This window comes from Ambystoma mexicanum, chromosome 10 (assembly GCF_040938575.1).
Source record: "Ambystoma mexicanum isolate Mex_15411 chromosome 10, UKY_AmexF1_1, whole genome shotgun sequence".
NCBI classification, from domain to species: Eukaryota; Metazoa; Chordata; class Amphibia; order Caudata; family Ambystomatidae; genus Ambystoma; species Ambystoma mexicanum.
In genome coordinates this window covers 1,075,017,352-1,075,038,217 of record NC_090932.1, presented here as the reverse complement: position 1 = coordinate 1,075,038,217, position 20,866 = coordinate 1,075,017,352, and the positions used below count along the sequence as shown (strand labels likewise).

At 46.6% G+C, this 20,866-nt stretch overlaps 1 protein-coding gene across 1 annotated transcript in view; it reads right to left on the bottom strand.

Annotated features, from left to right (window-relative positions):
- Window positions 1-20,866, bottom strand: part of CDS2 (CDP-diacylglycerol synthase 2) — a 316,181-nt gene that overhangs the window by 117,545 nt on the left and 177,770 nt on the right. The window contains exon 3 of the mRNA XM_069618879.1: window positions 6,149-6,245. Coding sequence (XP_069474980.1) covers window positions 6,149-6,245 — 97 coding nt within the window. The remainder of the gene's footprint in view (window positions 1-6,148; window positions 6,246-20,866) is intronic.

Here is a 20,866-nt window from a genome sequence, read left to right as displayed (position 1 = left end):
GGGGCAGGTATTCATGGATGTAGTCTGGCATGAGACTGATTATGGTTCATGTGCTTCCAGACCTCGACACGCAGACACTTATGTAGGAGTTCTGTAAAAGGGGGCCTTACCAGCTCACGTAAATCTTCATTTTATCATGATTTTTTTTGTTTTGTTTTTGGCAACTGGCAATGTATGCATTCTTACAGCGGTTGTTGTACATCCCTATGTCCTACCCTTTGCTCCAGACCCTGACAGGATTGTGAACGTTAGCCTGTGTCGCTTCTAGATAGAAATGCAAATGTTGGCATGTCCCACCCTTGGGGGGTGAACCTATAAACATTGGTCCAAATCGCATCTGGATAGAAATGCAAATGTAAATGTTAACATGCCCCCATGTGTATCACTGTGTACCCTGCTTTCCTGTTCCCCATGTTGTTGCTATATATCCATATCCACCCCTCCTGTCACTGTAAGCCCAACCCCCTGTCTCTATATGTCCGTGTGTCGGGTTGTTCTCTGCCATCCTGTTCATGCGCCTGGTCTCGGATGCTTTAAAGATAACCATCATATCACATCACTACGCTTACTCTCTACACCATCATTCAACTGAACACAGCTATACCCCCGATTAATTCGGCCTAGCTGTTCACATACGAATACGACCCCATGAACAACTCATCACCCTAATAAAACGCAGCTAGCCGAGCATATTCCGGCCTAGTCGCTCACATAGGCGTCCTGCAGGCCTAACGCAGCCAGAGCCCAGTCTGGGTGTCCACCGACCAGACTGCACACATCCAATTGATATCTTCAGCACCACACCTAACGTTAGGATACAGTTACCATTCGACAATTACATCAGCTGCAAACATATCTGGTGCACCCACGCACCCTAAGACACTATCTCTCTCTACTGACCAGAACTACGGTTCCTGAGGGTGTTCAACCTACCAGCGCTTTGAGGTCATACCAATGATATTTAGAGCGCTATATACATGCCAAGTAACATAACATAAAACCCTTAATACAGCTATATGGTAATATCAGCCAGCATTTTAGAAATAACAGTGCCACACTTTACTGTTAGAGACACTGATGATTCTACTGTGGGATATTTAGAAAGGGAAAGGAGACAACAAAGTACAAAAAGGGACGTAGTAAGGGACCAGATACATTCTGGAGATGAGAGGTACTGAACAAAAAGGAGGAGTGTAAGAAGATCCGATTGGCACAAACCGGGTACCCAGAGGACTATGTCAACATGGGAGAACAAACGAACCTGCAGCTCCTCACGTCTTTCTGACAACCGCCCGCCCACCAAAACTGTCTAATTGAAACCAGACAATATAGCTGCTGCGTCATATCAAAACCAATAAAAGAGGATGAGTCATACATAAGAAAACCATAAACTCACTTCTTCACAGGGTGGGTGCCATTGGCTCACCATTCTGTTACGAAGACAAGTCTCAGCAGAGTCAGGTTCCACAAAGAATAAAATCACTGACTAACGATTTTTTGATTCCTAGCATCTTCCTTGTCCTCCCTACTGAGGCTGGGCTCGAGTGCGGAAACATTCCAATTTGTCATCCACATGCTTCCAAATGTTTGTTTCTCGCAGTTCTTTCCAGCTGCATCGTTACATACAATGGCCACCGTTTCCCCCACTCTCCATGTTGTGTTTGGGGGACAGAAGTCTATACACCCCGAGAATGTGAAAGACCCCACCATTGTCTTAGTGACCAATTTCGGTGTCCAGAAAGGATTGCAAAGCAGTAGTCAAGCCCTCAGAATCCTTCACGGCAAGGACTACCAAGACCTTTACATTTGCCGCACTGTGACATTTAATTGTTTTTTACTTTCCAAAGTTTCCTGCAACTGGGACTCAGCATCAGAAACCTTTTCCTCCAGATCATCAAAACAGATGCCTACCATGCTTAATGGCATTTCCATTCCCTACAAGAAGCTTTCCATTGCCTCAAGGCATGTCTTAACAGTCTTATCTGACCTCTCCACTTTATCAACTGATCTCTGTAATGTTGTAATCGCCACCATTACCACTAGAAAATCTTTAGCCATGTCAGTGTTTGGGTGCGATACTCCCTCCCCAGTGGCAATCTGCTTAACATGGCGGGTACACATGGTGGAACACTCCCGCTTGTTTGGCTTATTGGTTCAACTCATTTAATCACCACCGACAAATCCTTGTTGCCTGTCCTTCTGTACAACCAAGGCACACACCCAGAGAAAGTCCACCCACCTGAGAGCAGCACCCACAGTCTCTTACCAGCCTATGGCAATTTCAAACTGATGGCCCTGGTTAAGTAATTGCCTCTACTCATTGGGACATGGAGAGAAGGGACCATGAGGCAAGCCGTAAACGTGGCCCCATGAAAACAAAATCCTAAACAGAGCCCTCTCATTGTTTCCACCCAGCTTCAAAGAGAGGATTCCCAACCATCTCTCCGCGACACACCACTGGTGTGTTCTGGCCACGTAGATCACAGCCAGTCTGCCATCTTCCGTCCTCCTCCATCGAGCCACACCCCGCCCAAAACACAGCATTAACACACTCAGGGAGCCCTCGTCAACAGGCCTGGTGCCTCTGCACCTTCACTGCGCCTCCTATCCAAATACAGGGATTTGCACGAGCTCTCACTGGTGGCTCATCTTCCCTGTAGAGCTTGGAGTAAATGGTAAGGCTGGCCCTGAGCAGCTCTGCACCTCTTTGTACACTCATGAATCAGTTACGGATTCCCAGAGGGAATGCCTGGTAGAAGAGTGGCATCCCATGTGCCTCTAAAACTGGAAGAACTAAAAGTGTCAGTGTCTGTAAAAAGATGCCTCTACAACCAATCATGCAGTCCTACATTCATATGACAAGTGTTCGGCAGTAGAGAGACTGGCCCTCTCTTCTCTCAACCCTGAAGGCAAACAAACAGGGAAAGATCACCTGGGTAGGGGGACTGGGGTTATGCCCAGGAGAATGCCCAAAAGGAGACGCAGTATGTTACCGATGAAGGAGAAGAGGAGGGTGAAGTCTCCGAGACATTTATGGGCTGTGCCACATCTGCCCCCCCCGTTCCTCCCATTACATCAATCTCTGCTACATAAACCTAATGGCCCCTCCATACAGAAACAATCACCTGCGATTTCAAACCCACTTGCACACAAAGATTATCCATCCAAGAATCCCTGTTTGTCAGCTCCCTACACGAATACTCCCAGTCATTGCCCTTCGCATTCTTCTTCACGTCCCTCTAATTATTCTTTCCCGAAACTCTGGTATACTGCATTTACAAAACACTACCATTCCCACAATCCCTATGTTCGGTTCTCCATCCCGGTAATTTTCGTCCATTTCGTAAACCTTCCCCATCATATCCCGTAGGACACTCGCCCTCCTTTTCCGACACAAATACCTTTACAGACCCAAGACAACAGACTAATGTAAAGCCTGTCTACTTGACATGTCCCAAACCCAGCGTCAGGCAAAGTCAGGCAGTTAACCTGAACCACACACACATGATGACCCTTTCCTTTTTCCACAGGTATAAAAGGTGGAACAAGAGAGCACAAAGGGAGCAAGGCAGACAGCACGACGAGATGGCTAACCCGGCACAGCAGTTCAAGAGAAAGGCGGCGGGATTCAAGAGGGTTGCGAGGAGAGAAGCAACATTGCCCTTTTCAACCCAGGCCCGTTGACCCTTCGTGGAGGAGAGCATAAAACCTCACACAATAGCTCAAGTGTCATGCAGCAGATGTCAACGGTACACAAGGCAAGTCTACACCGATAAGTAGAAGCGAGGGAAGCTCCTGCGACCACAGTACCGGCCTTGACTCCAGTGAAGCCGAAAGCCAAGCGGTATAGCACAGCCGGTGAGTCGAGGAGAGAACTGATAAAAACCGGGCTGTGTTGAGTGAGAATCGCAAAGTGGCAAGCTTGAACCAAGTTTCAATGAAAAAGACATTAAGATTTGTGAGCGAAGGTCAGCGCCCGGAAGAGAGGGACCAAGGGGCAAATCCTCACCCTAAGTGAAACCAGAAAAACTATCATTTGGTTGAAGGAACATTTGTTTATAGTTGACACCATCTATCAAGCCCTCGGAATCAGAAGGCAAAACCACCAAAGGCCTTGATATTGATAGGAATTGTCCTTGAAGGGTCCAAGCCCGAACGAAGGAGTGGTGAAGCCATCACCCAAAGTTCATTAAGAGAAGTAACTTATTTTGAGATAAGAGTTGTGAGGGGTCAGCGCTCAGAAGAGGGGGACCCCGGGGTGAATCCATCACCCCAAAGAAAACGTGAAAAGGGACTTTGTGTTTGTTTGTTATTTTACTGACCCTAGAAGGCAAGAGACTTTTGTTGAAGAGATCTGGCCGTCGAGGCTTCTAAGAAGTTGAAACCGAACTGTCATCTCGTGGTGGAGAAAGCTCAAGAACTGTGCTGTGCTCCAAGATCCCACTTTGCCCCGTGCTTAAAACATTGGCAAGGGAGACCCAAGCCACTGCATCCTGACATAATATTTGAGAACACTTCTTTCTTTTCTTGAAAACTATTCCACATCCTTGTTGTATTAGTTGCAAGGTTTGGCAATAGGTTTCTTAGTATAGGTCCTTTTTATTTGACACAACGCCACTAGGACTGCCTTATTTTCAATTTGATGGTCCACGCTCGCTCCCATCTTAGATTTAGGTTTAGATAAGGCTTTTCCAACCTGCATACAGTTTAATAAACACCCTTGAACTGAGATCACTTGTGTCTGTCTTTACTGTGTCACCATGATTCCTCACACCATCCATATACCCATAACATAGATTTGGACACGTAATCACGCACAGGCATAAGAGAATCTGAAAGGACAGATTAATTGCTCATGTGCCTCTAGAACAGGACATGTTTGCACCAAGGCCGGCTGTGAAAGGAGAGTGCCAGAGCCAGTGCACTTTTAGAAGAGGAAATGTACTTACACAGGGTGAAGAAGGCCCATATGTTTTTAGAACCCATTTCTCATTCACAGGTGGATAATACAGCCCATGTATACCTAGAACTAGACACACACTTACATAGGGAGTTTCAGAAAGGTGGGCCTCTTATGACCATGTGCTTCTAGAAGCAGACACAATGACATGGGAGTGGTTTGGGTATAAGTGGCCACAACCAAAGTGAATTGGCCGATACTCACACAGGGAGTGTCTGGAAAGAGTATGATCATCTCACATATCTTATACCTCCAGAGGAAGACAGTCTCCAAACCCTGGTATCTAGAACAAGACATCCAGTCAAACAGAATGCCATCTGGGAGGTAATCAGTTTCGGTCAATGTGCCTTTAGAACAAGATGCTAACTTTGGTGTGTTTGGATGAAGAGCTGCCCCAGAACATTTGTTTCTAGGGCTCAACATGTGTTTACACGAACGTGCCCAGACAGAATGAAAACAATCCATGTATACAGACAGAAGCACATTCATATACTGGTGCCCATAGTAAGGTTGATAAGAGCTCACATGCCTATGAAACCAGCCACGTAGTTGCACAAGGACCATCCAAGATGTTAAAATGAGATCATTGTCCACATGCCTTTTAGAGCCAGACACATACTCAATTTGCAAATATCTGCAGAGGCAAAGGGCTCTTTGGTGACATGCCACATGTATAAAGATGCCAATGCATTCACAAATCGAGTGCCTAGAAGGAAAGGAGTCCCAATGCAAATACTACTACAACCAGCCAATTAGGCACACAGGGACTTGGCGGGATCGCGCTCCATGAACCTCTGGAGCCTTATACATACTATCACAGGAAGTGTGTCTACAGAGCAGTGAAGGATCATAGGATTCTAGAACAAGACACCAAGTCACACAGAGTCTGAAATGCGTGTAGCCCAAGTATACCTTAAACAGGACAGACGTTCACAGGGAGAGTCTGAAAGGAGGGCAGCCATGGCACAAGTGTTTCTACAGGAGATGCACATTGACAATGAGAATGTTTAGGACCGTGAATGGTCTTGGCTCACAAACCTTAAGAACCATATGCAATTGCACAGGGTGAATCTGGATGTAGAGCGATCTTGAGTCTCCAGAATTGGACACACACATTCACACATGGAGTACCTGGAAGGAAAATGATCCCACACCTCACAGGATAAAAGGATTCACAGGATTACTTACTATCATCATGAGAACGATTGGTCCCAGGTAGATGATGAAGAAGAAGAAAGAGATCATAGCCAAGGTCAAGATACCCCTAACCCACCAATTCTTCCATCTGTAAACAAAACAAAAAAGAGAAAGGAGAGGTAAGAGAAGGCCCCAAATCCAGCTGGGACAATAACATTAGACCAAAGAGAAGCTATGTCCCATGTACAAATACATCAATACACAGAACTGCAAATCACAGAAACAAATGGCAGCTACACTCTGCAGAAAGTAACAAACCTCTACATATATTTTTAGAAATGCACAGGAAAAAAGGGTGGATTCTGATGTGTAATAGTGCCAGAGAGTAGTAAAGCTGTAAACGGTAGCAGCTGTTGGGCAGATACTAGGCACTTCACAAAAATCTAAGCAGCAATCCCGGAACTTAAATATCTCCTTGTAGGAAATCCACACTCTGAACTGATAAATGACCAATAAAGCCAAGCAGCCTGGCCACTCTGCCCACTTTAATCCTCTGAGCAAGTCCTCTTGGGTCCTTCAGCTTTCAGAAAAGCAATGTCAAGTTACCATCAATCAGCTCTTAGCTGAAACACCCTCCCTTTACCTTTTAGAGAAGCTCTAAAAATCAGGCTTTTTCGAGTTTTGTTGGCTCAGCCTTATCGGTGCCACTGAAGTGCCACAGTCCCTTCCCAATATTCACTTACCTCTTCTTTAGAGGTTTGTGTCTCCCTGGAGTCACCCAACACTACAACTGAAAGGTCAGCAGGAGAGGTCTTGAAACCCTAGTCTTCATAAGTTTTCAGCCAGGCTGATTCACAAGTCTACAGCTAACATCCCAAGGTATGGCTAAAATCAACAGTGCTCAATTGCCTACTCTTCATGAGTCCATTCCTACGCTGGTATCAAACAAGTTCTTGTGCATTCTTTTCAAAGTCTGGGTTCTTCGTCACTCTCTCTGCTTTCACCTGGTGTCATCTTATTGAATACCTTTGTGTAACCTTGCTTGAAGCCCTTTGTCATCTCCTCTCTTTTGGTAACAGAGTCTTGTGTGTGGGTTACTCGTTGCCTCGATCCTCTTTCTCACCCTCTCTGCTTTAACCTGGTGTCTTTCCCATTGAACATGGTCTGAGTAACCCAGTTAAATGCCACTCCTCTCCATTCATATTTCAACTCCCCTGGTCAGGGTTTCCAGTCTATGTATCAGACATCTAGGTCCTTCACGTGTCCCTGGTATAATGGCTGACAGGCTTTGGCCATCAACTGCAGTTTTCAGCCACAGCCATCTTCCTTACTTCTCTCTCAAAGATAGGTCCTTTCTGAACCTCCTTCAATATTTCTACCAAGTTCGATCTTCAGTCACCACCCCCTGACCCCCAACCCTGCTTTTCTAGGTGATTGGCAGGCAGTTGATAGTCTCTTCTTTGCACTCCTGCCACAGTCATGCCTTGTCCAGTCAGGTTGCAGGTGGAGGTCTGAGGGGCTACCTCCGGTTCTCAAAGGATTTGTAGCAGGGCGTGTCACAATTGTCCCCTCTTCCACTACAGCTGACTGTTCTGGCAAGTAGCAAGGTTTCCCACAGCCTCAAGGGGTGCCACCAAGACGTGGCCTTCTAGGCTCCATGCTTCTCCACGCTCCCACTGTGTATCCAGGTATTAGGACTGAACACCTCAGAGTGTCTCGGCTATCCCAGCCCCATTTATCATGCTCCCACTGAGGCTGGGTTAGCTCTTTGCACCCTGTTGGTTGCCTCGGTTTAATGTTTGAACTTGGGACTAATGTGAGGGGTCAAAAATGCAAGGCAGACAACTTGATAAAATGGCTACTTGTGAAAAACATTTATCAACTTTAAAGGGTGTGATAAACGCCTCACTATCCCTAACCTAAAGAGGATTTCCCTGCCAATACAACTAAGGCAAAAATAAAACTAATAAAAGGAATCTGTCCCTCACACTTATACATACATCAAACACATAAAGGTATAATATGGCAATTCAGCTGTAACAAAATGACAGTTATGCTTCAACATAAACCTTATACTCAGGTATCCTTGTAACCAGGGCTGGATCCTCTCCCCAGGATCAAAGCAGGATTTTACAAGTTCAAAATAAGAAGGTTCTTTTTTGTAGCCAAGTTGTGTTTTGAATACAACGCAACGTTCTTCTCACTCCCAAAGTCTTTAACTTAGCCTTGACAAATTTTCCACCAAACAAAAAGAAAAGTCTTTATCTTCCAATTGATAGCCAATGTCTCAGTATCATCTACCCTCCTTGGAAAACAAATACTTCCCCAATTCATCTTCATCAACAATGTTTTTTCACAGTCCATCAAACATTAGTGGTCTTGCCACTTTCTTTCCATCACAACCTTCAACCACAATACAGTACTTCAATTTCTTCTTGGTCCACTAATCTGCCAGGACAACCACTAATAATCCCTTTCCAGGTGTACTCGCCTGCCAGGATAAAAAACAACACCCAACCTGCTACAAGTACTCTGCTAAAAGTGTGAAACAAACCTCACCACAAAGTATTTGACTTTCAACAACAATGAGATTCACAACTTCCTCTGTGATGACAAAAATACACATTTGTGCTGAATATTCCACTGATTTATTTGCCAAATGCAATGCAGGATATGGTCCTCTCCTCCTTGATATATTTCACAAGTTGGGCTTCTCTTCTGCCACTGGTGATAACTGTCGACAAGGTTTTTTTTATACTTGTCCTTCTTTGGTTTAGGGGTCTTGTTGGTGTCTTGCTTAACTATTGCCTCTTCTTTACACTTGTAGTAAGGGTTACAATCTTTCAGCAACATTGTTCTCTCTTTACTTTGCCAATATTGTTTATAGTCTTTCTAAAGTATTGCCCCCTCTTTACTTTAGCAATGTGGGTTATAGTTTAGCCTCAGTATTGCCACCTTTTTACTTTGGCAATGCAGGTTTCTATCTTGGGTCAATAATGTCCTCTCTCTGTTTTGGCAATATTCTTGGTTTTGGCAATAAAAACTGTAACCTTGCTTGTTCACTTTTAAAGTTCTTATGACTCCAATGGGACTTTCTTACATTATTTCGGTATTGAAAATAATGATTAGCAGCCAGCGGTCAACTATGGAGCGTTCTGGGATGACCTAATAAAAGGTAAACTCACCAGTTTCTTTATACGCGTCCGCTCGAGCCGCTGCCTCTGCCTATTATGCTTCTTCTGATGCTTCCTGAATGACTGACTACTTTGGTTGCATTCCCACGGCCAGCGCCGATTGGGAAAGGAGCCTCTTTTGCTCCTCTTGCACTGCGGTGCTCGCCAGCCACCAGGACACGGTGCAAAATAAGGAAAGTCTCTTTCTCCACTGGGAAAGCCTGTGAAAACACTGCTTCCCACTGCGCGACCTCTGCTCTTTAGGTTTTCAATAGAGAAGACCCTTTCAGGTCTGACATCCGATTCAAAGACAGTGGCGGCTCCAGCATCTGCGCTTCTGCTGCTCTAACTGTGGCTGGCAACTCCTTCCACTGCTCCACCTTCTTGTTCTAATGGCCTGCACCTAAACAGACTTACAATATTCAAAAGTCCCGCTCAGGTGTGGGTTATTAGAACCACTAAACTGCATACTGAAGTTCTGTAACTCTGAGTCCCTCTTCTTCTTCCCAGTACCTAGGGCATTGTGGAACTTGAAGTCCCCAATGTTCTGTTTGCTTTTTATATCACTAACTTCAAATCCAGCCTTATTTAATTCACTCTGTTTATTCAGGATATCTTTAGGGAAGAATTTTTTAAAGAAGGTAATGTTTTATTCTGGACTTCATAGCTCAAACCCAAGGGAGAATTTTAAGAATTCCGCACTAAGGTACTAATGCTTTGGTTCTTATGTTTATTCTTCCCATGTTGGTCATAACTGTTTTTACTAACAAGGTGGGTAGTTTTGGGAAGATAAGCCTCACTCTGACAACAAGCCATTAGATAGTCAGACATCAGGAAAATCTCTTCCTCTGAAGAAGAGAAATACAGCGTCTCTCCTAACTGAATCATCCCATTCCCTTGGGGCACGTCTTCTTCCTAGTGAACCACCCTTCTACTACCACCCCCAGGGTTAGGATCAGGTAGCGGCTGCCTTCCCCAGCCACCGGGGAGGAGACTTTAGGTAGGGATTCTGTGAGGACGCTGCAGGATTCATCACACTAATCATTTGGTTAATCATGTAATGGACCCTGAGTTCTCTAATGAAGGTCATGGGAGGTTCAAAGGGTGTTGTGCTATTGCTGCCATCTTGGCCCTTAGTGAATGTTAGTTTTACGTCCTCTTTTCTTTGCTCATCCCACTGCTCCTCCAGGGTTGGAACTCTGACTTACATCTTGATTGATCACTAGCAACAAAAAAAGTTGCATGAACTAAGTCTGCATATGCGGGTTGGGACACCAGAGGTTCTCCTTCATCGGCCGCTCTTGCGGTCTCCATGCTCTCGGAGACTCATGAGACCTGTCCTCTACTCTTTGCTCAAGTATCAATGCCTATTCACAGGGATTTCTGGATTCCTTGAAGGGCAACAGGCCCACGTGATCTCACTTCAACCACCCTAATGGAGGCACAACAAGTAATGGCCGGGCCAACCTGATCCCTAAAGGTCCACTACTGAGATGGACTGAGATGGAGTTCGGAGAACTGACCACCCAAGACACGATTAAACTTATATAAGTACCCACGGTAGAGGTACCAAACCAGCAGGTGGAAAGGAACGTGGTTGGTAATAGTAACCACCAGCATTTCTCTCCTGGTCACAGGCTCTTTCCCTCACAGCTCTGGGATTTCTCCCTTTTACTGGTGCCCTAGCCCCACATTCTTTCATCATTACCTCAAACCCCTCTCCTCCAGAAGCACCGACTCAGAGTCCTACATCCCTCCTGATTCCCCCACTAACCTGTCCAGCTTTGGCAGCCCACTCTGTACCCCAGCCGCCAGCATCACAACCTTGGAAATAGTAAAGGAATGTGCTGCCTTTACCATTCTTAATGCCAGCCTAACGGAAACAAGACATGCTCGGTACGCACAAACATTTTCATGAAAATTAATATATTAGCACCCCAGACAAAGCCCTGCGGTGCTATCAGTGATAAGGGAGTAGTTTCTTACCTGTAACTCCATTTCTCCAGCGTTGGTATCTTTCATGGATTCACATGCTTAGAATATTCCCCGTCGTCAGACTGGGAACCCTCGGTACACATATATAGTCATTTCCTATAGGAAAAACTTCCGACACTTGTGTGTCCTATCCACATCTACGTCCTCTCTGGGGCCGTTCACGCATGCCCCGTAGGACGTAGCGGTATAAAAACCCCGCCCCCGCGGGTCCCGTCAGATTTCGGCCCCTCCAAAGTAGAAAGGTGGACCTGCTTATGCACATATCTTGCACATTGCATTCCGGGGAGGCTGGTGGGCGCATGTGAATCCATGAAAGAGATACCAATGCTGAAGAAATGGAGTTACAGGTAAGAAACTACTCCCTTCTCCAGCATTGGATCTTTCATGGATTCACATGCTTAGAATAGATTGTATAGCAGTATCCTAAAAGAAGGAGGTGAGAATGCAATGTAACATACACCACAAAAAACACCCCAAAACCTAATATATATATAGGCACGTAGGCAGCAACATATTTTCCGATATATACATATTCATAATACATGCATATATATACCTATATTGCTCAAAACAGACACACTAACGAACCAGAATAGGTAAGGCAAAAGACAAAAGCCTAACCGTTTTTGGCTTACCTCATTGAAACAGATGGCGCAGAACTGCCCTTCCCATCTGTACCTCATCCGCGTGCTGCCTTTCCAGGCAGTAATGGCGTGTAAACGTGTGTGGGACAGACCATGCCGCCGCCTGGCAGATGTCTGTCAGAGGAATTCCTGCCCATAGAGCCGCGGAGGAGGCTGTCGATCTCGTGGAATGGGCTCTAGGGCGTTCTTGTAGGGGTCTACCAGCCTTGGAGTGACTAAAAGTAATTGCCGAAGAGACCCAACGAGCCAGGCTTTGCTTGGAGATTGCCCTTCCTCTCGCCGACGGACCGTAGGCAATGAACAACTGTCTGGTAGTTCGGATATCTTGCGTCCTTTGCAGGTAAAATTTGAACGCCCTTTTGACGTCCAGAGTATGAAGGGCTTTTTCCGCCGCCGACGACGGGGACGCAAAGAAAGTAGGAAGGACCAGTGTCGAGTGCTTGTGATAGACTGTCGGTACTTTCGGGATGAAAGTAGGGTTAGTTGATAAAATTACTTTGTCCTTAAAGAATCTCATATATGGAGGATCTATGACCAATGCCTGTAATTCCGACATTCTTCTAGCCGATGTAATGGCAATTAAGAAAGCCAGTTTCCAAGATAGGAACTGCATGGATGAAGAGGACATTGGCTCAAATGGAGGCTTCATTAAGGCAGCCAACACCACATTTAAACTCCACGAAGGTGGGAACCGTTTCGTAGGGGGGAAAGTTCTAAAGAGACCCCTCATGAAATGTTTCACCAGTCTGTCACTGAATAATGGTGACGACTGTCTCCTCCTCGTAAACCTTGAAATGGCCGCCAAGTGCACTTTGATGGACGACGATGACAGCCCACTCTCAGCTAGGTGAAGAAGATACGGAAGAATTTGCTCAGGGGTTACTTCTAAAGGCTGAATTTCGTGCTGTGTTTGACACCACGTACAGAACCTTCGCCATTTGCATATGTATGATTTGTTAGTCGAAGGGGCCCTAGCCGCCTGCAGAATTCTCCGGCAATCCGACGAGACTTTCAAGCTGCCGAACTCTGAAAAGTCAGGAGCCATGCTGTTAAGTTGAGGCTGTCCGGATTGTGGTGCCACACCGTTCCCTTGTCCCTGGACAGTAGGTTCGGCACTTTCTGGAGAGTTATAGGCTGTTCCAACGACAGATGTAGGAGGTCGGAAAACCATGGTTGTCTCGGCCAATACGGTGCCACTAGAATGACCCGGCATTTGTACCTGCGAATCCCCTGGATTGTCCTCCGTATAAGGGGGAGCGGAGGGAAAGCGTACAGGAATTTGTCCGTCCAAGGAAACGAGAACGCTTCCCCCAGGGATCCTTTTTGAGGCCATCTGCTCGCGAACTGTTCGCATTTCCTGTTTTCTTTTGTTGCGAAGAGGTCGATTGATGGGGTCCCCCACCTTTCGAAGATTATTTGTAGCTGACCGGTGTCCAGCTCCCACTCGTGTATTTGAGCCATTGTCCTGCTCAGGGAATCCGCTTGCACATTCTTCACACCAAGGAGATGGTAAGCCACTAAGGATATGTTGTGTTTCAATGCCCAGTGCCAGATCTTTTGAGCTTCCGCCGAAAGGGTCCTGGATCTGGTGCCGCCTTGCTTTATCAAGTAGAACATGGCTGTCGTGTTGTCTGTCAGCACTCTTACTTTTGATCCTTTGATATGTGGAAGGAATGATTTCAAGGCCCATCTCACTGCCCTCAGTTCCAGCACGTTGATGTGTAGGTGCGATTCGGTCGAAGACCATCTGCCCTGGGTTTGAAGATCGTTCATGTGTGCTCCCCAGCCCGTCAGGGAGGCGTCCGTGATGATGGTGTTCTGAAATTCCGGCTCTTGTAGAGGAACCCCTCTGTCCAGGTTGTGAAAAATATTCCACCATTGGAGGGATCTGATGACACCCTCGTCGTCGACGGTTATCCTGTCTGACCACCGGCCCGTGGCCTGCTTCCATCTGTCCGACAGGAACTCCTGTAGAGGCCTCATGAACAATCGGCAGTTTGCTACTAGATGGATGCACGAAGCCATGGAACCCAGGATTGCCACATATTTTCTCACGGAAAATGTGCTCTGTAGGCGAAGTCGACTCGTCAGTTGTTCGATCTTCAATATTCTGTCTAGGGACGGTTTCACTATTCCCGAGTGGGTTTCGAATTGAGCTCCCAAGAACTTCAAGCTCCTTGAGGGCTTTAGAGAAGACTTTTCGAAGTTCACTGCGAACCCCAGTCGTTGCAGAAGCTGTAAGGTGGCTTGTACGCTGTCGTTGGTCGACGCTGGGGAGGATCCCCTCACAAGCCAGTCGTCGAGGTACGGGTATACATGATGCCCTCCCTTTCGCAGCCAGGCTGCAACAGGTGCCAAACATTTTGTAAACGTTCTTGGGGAGGACTTAAGACCAAATGGGAGCACTGCAAATTGGTAGTGTGTCTGACCTACCATGAACCTCAGAAACCTCCTGTGTTTTTGACACACCGGAATGTGGAAGTACGCGTCCTGTAGATCTGGTGACGCCAAAAAATCGTCCCTTTGGACAGATCTGATCACCTCCTGCAGTGTAAGCATTTTGAATTTTTGACTCTGTAGGGTCTTGTTGAGGTCTCGCAGGTCGAGAATAGGGCGCCATTTTCCGTTTGGTTTCTTTACCACAAAACACCGTGAGTATACCCCTAGGCCTTTCTGCGATGCAGGGACTAATTCGATGGCGCCTTTCTGTAACATGAGTGTTACTTCCTGCCGCAAGATGTTTAGATGTGGCTGGGATAGGTGTATTGGTGGACGTTTTGGAGGTTTGCATTTGAACAGTAGGGAATGTCCGTACCTCACAGTGTCCAAAACCCACTGATCTGTTGTGATGGTCTCCCATTCCTCGATGCAGCTTGACACTCTTCCTCCCAGAACGGTACGCTTCCCGTCATTGTTGGTCTTTCTGTTTGCTCGTCGACGACGAATACGTTGGTCGTCTCTTGGAAGACTGGAAGTTTCTGCGCCGGCGTGAGGTCTGAGAGGCGCGTCTATATCCTTGGGAAGGATACGCTGATCTACCAAAAGATCTATCCCTGGTTGCTGAGAATCTTGAGTTTCCAGATGCTCCTCTAAAGGGACGAAAAGAACGAAATGGCTTACCACTCTGGAGAGAACCCAACGAGCGTGCTGTATCTGAGTCCTCCTTCATGCCCTTCAAGGCCTCGTCCACCTTTTCTCCGAAAAGAAGATCACCTTCGAAGGGCATGTCCAAAACTTTATACTGTACTTCGGGTCTGAAGTTGGTGCACTTAAGCCAAGCCTGGCGTCTTAGAACAACTCCATTATTTATTTGTTTAAAACCCGAATCTGCCAGGTCCACCGCTATGTTAATAGCATGATTAGATGCTTCTTCGCCTTCTCGAACCAGGGACATCGCCGTTCTTCTATGTTCTTCCGGGAGGTGGTCCAGAATAGGTGCCAGTCTGTGCCACATCTCCCTGTCATATCTGGCCACGATCGCCAGGGAGTTAGCTGCTTTCACCGTTGAGACCCCCACAGAAAGAACCTTCTTACCAAACACGTCTTGGCGCCTCGCCTCATTATCTGGAGGGGTAGAGCATTTATGTTGGGCCTTTGCTTTTCTCGTCGCCGCCGACGATGACACCACCGAGTCCGGTGAAGGCTGAGCCGAAAGACACTTCGGTGTAGAGTCTGGTACTTTAAATTTCTTGTCAATGCGGCCTTTGACAGCAGGCTCAGAAAATGGGTGACGCATGGTTTGAACACCTTCTTTCCAGACATGGTCTAAAATGGGTATTGAGAATATTGAGGGTCTACTCTTGCCCATATGGTCAAAAAGAAAACAGTCCTTTTTCTCCTCCTGTTGGACCAGGCCAAACTCCTTGCACGCTTTTTCCATCATGGAATGAAAGGCACCTATATCGTCCGGTGGTGACGGATGAGTGGGACTCTTTGGTGTTTCCATTTCCACATCCGACACCCAGGATGGATCCCTAGATGGTGAGAGGGATATATCTGACGCTGACCCGTGGTCAGATAGGGAGTCCGAAAGCTCACCCTCCTCCTGGACTGCTGTTATAGTTGGAACCCCGATCGATCTGGTCGGGCGGTGTGAAGGGCCGGGCTCGTCGACGGGGGGTGTCGACGGTACAGGTGGAAGCCTTTCGTCCAGCGATTTCAGCAGCGAGTGTAAGGAGGACAGTACCTCCATGGACAGGGTCGCCTGCGAGCTTGGAGGTTGGGTAAACACCTGAGAGCAGGTTGCTCCTGATGGAAACCTGGCTCGTAGACCGAGGTCCTCCGGGCTCACAATTCTGAAGCCGTCGTCTTCTTTCGAGGCAATTGACGCTGCCTGTTACCGTAGCAATGTGTCAGGCAACCCCATATCGAATACTTCTGGTCTCCAGGCCAGAACTTCCGTCGACGAGGACATCGTCGCCGAGGTCGTCGCTGGGTTGATGACCGGTGAAATCGACTGCGTCAGAGGCAGTGAGGACACCGACTGGTTTGTCGTCGTCGACGTTGGGCCTTCAGGTGGTTTAGGTGGTCCCGCCTTCATAGCGCTCTCCCTGCGTTTATCTGAATCTCTACTCGTGGCTGATCTGTGTTGATCGCCCGAGGAGGATTTAGGCCTTTCCTTTCCTTGACGAAGTTGACGAAGATGTCTTTCTTGTAGAGTCTTTAGAAGAGTCCTTAGAAGAGTGACTTCGTGGAACGTCCTTTTCCACGGGTCGTGATTTCTTAGTCGGAGGTTCCGACGAAGTTGGGCGTCGAGGGGCTCCTGATGTTTTCGCAGAGGCCACGCTGCGCACAGAGCCCACCTCGGACTGAGGGTACGCTCCCGCACCGTCATTTAACCAGGATACCAGCCGTCGATTTCGATCCTTCAAGGTTTTCTGGGAAAAACCTTTACATATTTCACACTGGTCTGCCGAGTGGTGAGGGTGGAGGCAATTAATACAGTCTAAATGGCCGTCCCCCTCGTAAACCTTCTTCAATCCGCACGTGGCAAACGGGCGAAATAGAGGTTTTCCCGACATTCTGAAAAATTTAACCAACTCACATGAGTTCGACGATTCGAAAAATCTAGCAGTAGAGACTACGCGAGGAGATCCCACTATCTTTGGAGACGGTTGAAAATCTGACGGGACCCGCGGGGGCGGGGTTTTTAAACCGCTACGTCCTACGGGGCATGCGTGAACGGCCCCAGAGAGGACGTAGATGTGGATAGGACACACAAGTGTCGGAAGTTTTTCCTATAGGAAATGACTATATATGTGTACCGAGGGTTCCCAGTCTGACGACGGGGAATATTCTAAGCATGTGAATCCATGAAAGATCCAATGCTGGAGAATCACTGTGTTTTGGTAGACCGAGACGGTAATATCTCTGAGCCTTCAACACATGTCAAAGGCTGGCAGGCTGGAAACATCCCTGACCGCCACCCCCCTTCAAATAGGGACTACTGCTAATGAGACATGCATTAATAATGCTATTCAAATATTGCTGCTGTAGAAATTGCATTGTCTCAGCAATTCCCCTCAATTACTCTAAACACCTACTCACATTTTTGGTCTAGCTAAACTATCCTCAGTAGAAATGTGCATAATTGTGACATCTAGCTTTCAGAAATGTAATGAATGTTTCACAAAAGTAGAAAAGTTAAAAGTAACAGTCACCCGTTTGCGACCCGGAAAGGAGGGCTGGAGAACTCTGGTGGGTATGGAGAGCCACAAACTCCATGATCCAACCTCTAGAGATAAATAATGAGAATACACAGAGCTCCTTCAGTCTTTTTTAGGGTGATCCTGAATGGCATTACTCCTCAAAAGGAAACCCACAACGCATCTGTTAGGAGTTAATTTGCTTGATGAGAGGGGAATAGGGTGAACCACTTAGACTCAGGGTTCAGCTGACACTCAAAGGGGAAAAACCCTGAGAGCATTGTCCCCAGAACCCATGTGCTATGGTCCTATAACCATCAAGTGTTTTTATAACCATTCCGATACCGAAGCATATGGGGAAAAGGCCCACAAATCAGATTACTCATTGACACAATCACTTCATTCGTGTTAGGACAGCGCTCCAGAGAAGGGCTGATGCTATAGCAAGTAGAGAGAGAGAAAGGGAGGTCAGAGATCAGAACCCGTGTTTGCAAAGCCAAGAACACCAAACAGGAAGAGAGATAAGGAGGAGTCTGGCCAGTTGAACCAGAGCTTTCGAGAACAAAGTTGAAAGGTCGGGCTAGATTGAGAGGTGTGCTGAGGGCTTGGGCTCAGGGATTGGCAGGGGCCATCCCGTGACTAAGCATTTCTAGAAAAGCCAGAAAGGCAGCATAGCCCAGACTGTGGTGGAAGTTGCAAAGCCACAAGCCAAATAAAGAAATCTTGCTAAACTTTGAAGAACCCAGGGAGAAGGAGAGAACAATCCTGCCAGCATGAGCCTTGAAGAAATCCTTAGGGCAAGAGGATTACAAAGCAGGACTTTCCCAGATAGCAGTATTGAGGCTGCTCTTTCATTCTACAGTCTAGGGCTAGGTCAAAGACCAAAAGGTAGGCAAGACCAAGTCAACAACCAAGACCAGGACAAGTCAATGTTCAAGGCATACACATGGCCAAGACAGAGACTAAGACCAAAGCAAGCACAGCATTAAAGACGTGTGCTGGGACACTAAAATAAAACATGTGACTGACTTGAGAAACACAGCCAGAGGATTGGATGTCTAGGATAGGGTTTGGACGCTGAACCTTACCCATTTGCTTAGACCAAGACACTTAATGGACTTTTTTGCTGCCTTTCTCCCACTGTTTTAAGTACATTATTTCCTTATGAGGTGTACCTATTCCCAAATGTATTCTACCAAAGCCTATCCTGAAACTCAGGAGTACTACCTAGAGCCTAGAGAGCTACTGGTCAGGAGGGGACAACTTCCCAAAACTAAGTGATCGTTTAATCCCCACTTTCGCTACAGACCTCTGTTGGAGAGAGCCTAGCAGCTACAAATATAACCCCTTTTTTTTAAGCTGGACTCCCTCTGTGAAATTAATTTCCCTGTGAAATCCAAAATGCAATGCAGATTAGTCCCATGCTATTTGTGTTGATCCCCATTGAGCATTCTTCAGAATTGGCCCTGGTGTGTGGTTCTGAAAGCTCAACCTTAAGCATGAACTAACCAAACTCTCTCTCGGTAGTGCAAGCTGAGCAGTAGGGCTTGGAGTTAGTAAATCAGTACATTGGTATGCAGGTAAAATTGACAACATTTAGAGATCGCAAAGCAATACAGGTCCACACAGCTGTCCATAATATTACTCCTTACGCCAAACCCTATGCAGGCAAAAACCACAGATACAATAGATAAAAAAAGGAAAACAATGCCTTATAAATTATAAAGGAAGTTGTCTTACAAGAAACTTAAGCAGGCTTTCCGCAACCAGGTAAGTAAACTTCCTATGTTCTACAAGAATAGGTCGCAGATAACTACCTGGATAAGTCCCACTTCAACAAGACTTGGCCGCAGCCACAGGTACGTTTTTAAAGAGTTCAAAAGAACACTTTCTACAGAAAGTCAGTTTTACAAGGGCACAGAGTTAACCAGCAATTCCAGTTCACTGAGGAGGGCACAGTAAAAGCAGTCCCAAATCAGAACTCCACTGGCCACAGTCAGTTAAGGGTTATATGCTCATTGAATCCCTATGGGGTCAGGGGGTACCAAAAGTGGGAAGTCGCTCTAAACTCAGATTCACAAAACTACGATCTTCAGGTAAGTAGGAATTGCTGGGGCCAACTGTACACACTTCTGGTCCAGGTTCAGGTGATCCAGGAGTCACAAGTCGATTTCAAAGTAGGGCATGGAGAGCGGCTAGCGACGGATCTCCCAGTGAAGGCACAATTTCAGAGCTCCGCCAGCTGGACTGGACATATGACTTGAAGAGGGCCACTGTGACTTCCTCAATGAAGAAAGACCCCCAGGAATCTGCAGGCAGCAAACACAAGATCCAGACAGGCCCCTCCTCACTGTAGAGAGCATCTACTGCAGGTATGAGGTTCCTGGGACACACGTCAAGGGACAGCCAAATGTCAAGCTTCTAGGTAGAATGATGTCCAGTGTAGATGCCCCTTCAGTGGATGGTCAACCCACATGGTGCTCCACAGACAATTTAGAAGTCCACTACTGGCAGAACAGCAGTGCAGGATACAAGACTGGTTAGGCCCACCAATCTGGAGGAGGAAGCCACTGACTAAGGTCTCCCCTGGTCGCTGTAGATGACTCGAGGTTCAGCAGTGACTGAAGTTTGACCACAGTCCCCTTTCAACCTTCTCCAGGCAAACAAGCACAGATGTTAAACCAAGGCTGGATCCCAAAAAAAGTGCATTACCTTATTTGTGTGTATTCAGCTTCAGGTGTCAGAATATCCACCAAAAGGCAAGATGGCACAAAAACAGTGCTTGACTGATGAGGAGCAGTCATGTTAAGTATGTAGTGCCCAAAATGTCATTATCACAGTAAAAAGATGGTGATGGTAGTTTAACCAGAGAAAAGTAAAACACGGTTAACTGCCACCAGATTTTCTTGGGCACATTTACAAGGGGCCAAATATATTGCTAAATAAAAAGGGAGCTCTGTAACACTCCACTGAAGATGCTTTACAAAACAAAGGAAAAAGTAAATGGGAGAAAGAAACTCTTCCTGCACCGGCAGCCTTAGGAACTGACAAAAGCCCCCCAAAAAATCTCAGTTAAGCAGATAAGTGAGGCTTAAAGGGCCTCACTCACCCCAAAATCAGCCAGGATAGCAAGTCATATAAACAGATATGTTGGGGGTTCCACTGAATTCTATAAAGGGGAAATCCATAAAATAAAAATGTCTTTAACCCCCACTTTTACCCATGCTTTCAAACCTCAGATTAAAACTGCCAAAGATCACAAAACGTGTTGTCTGCTCCTACTTACTCATTACACATTTACCAAAAGAACAG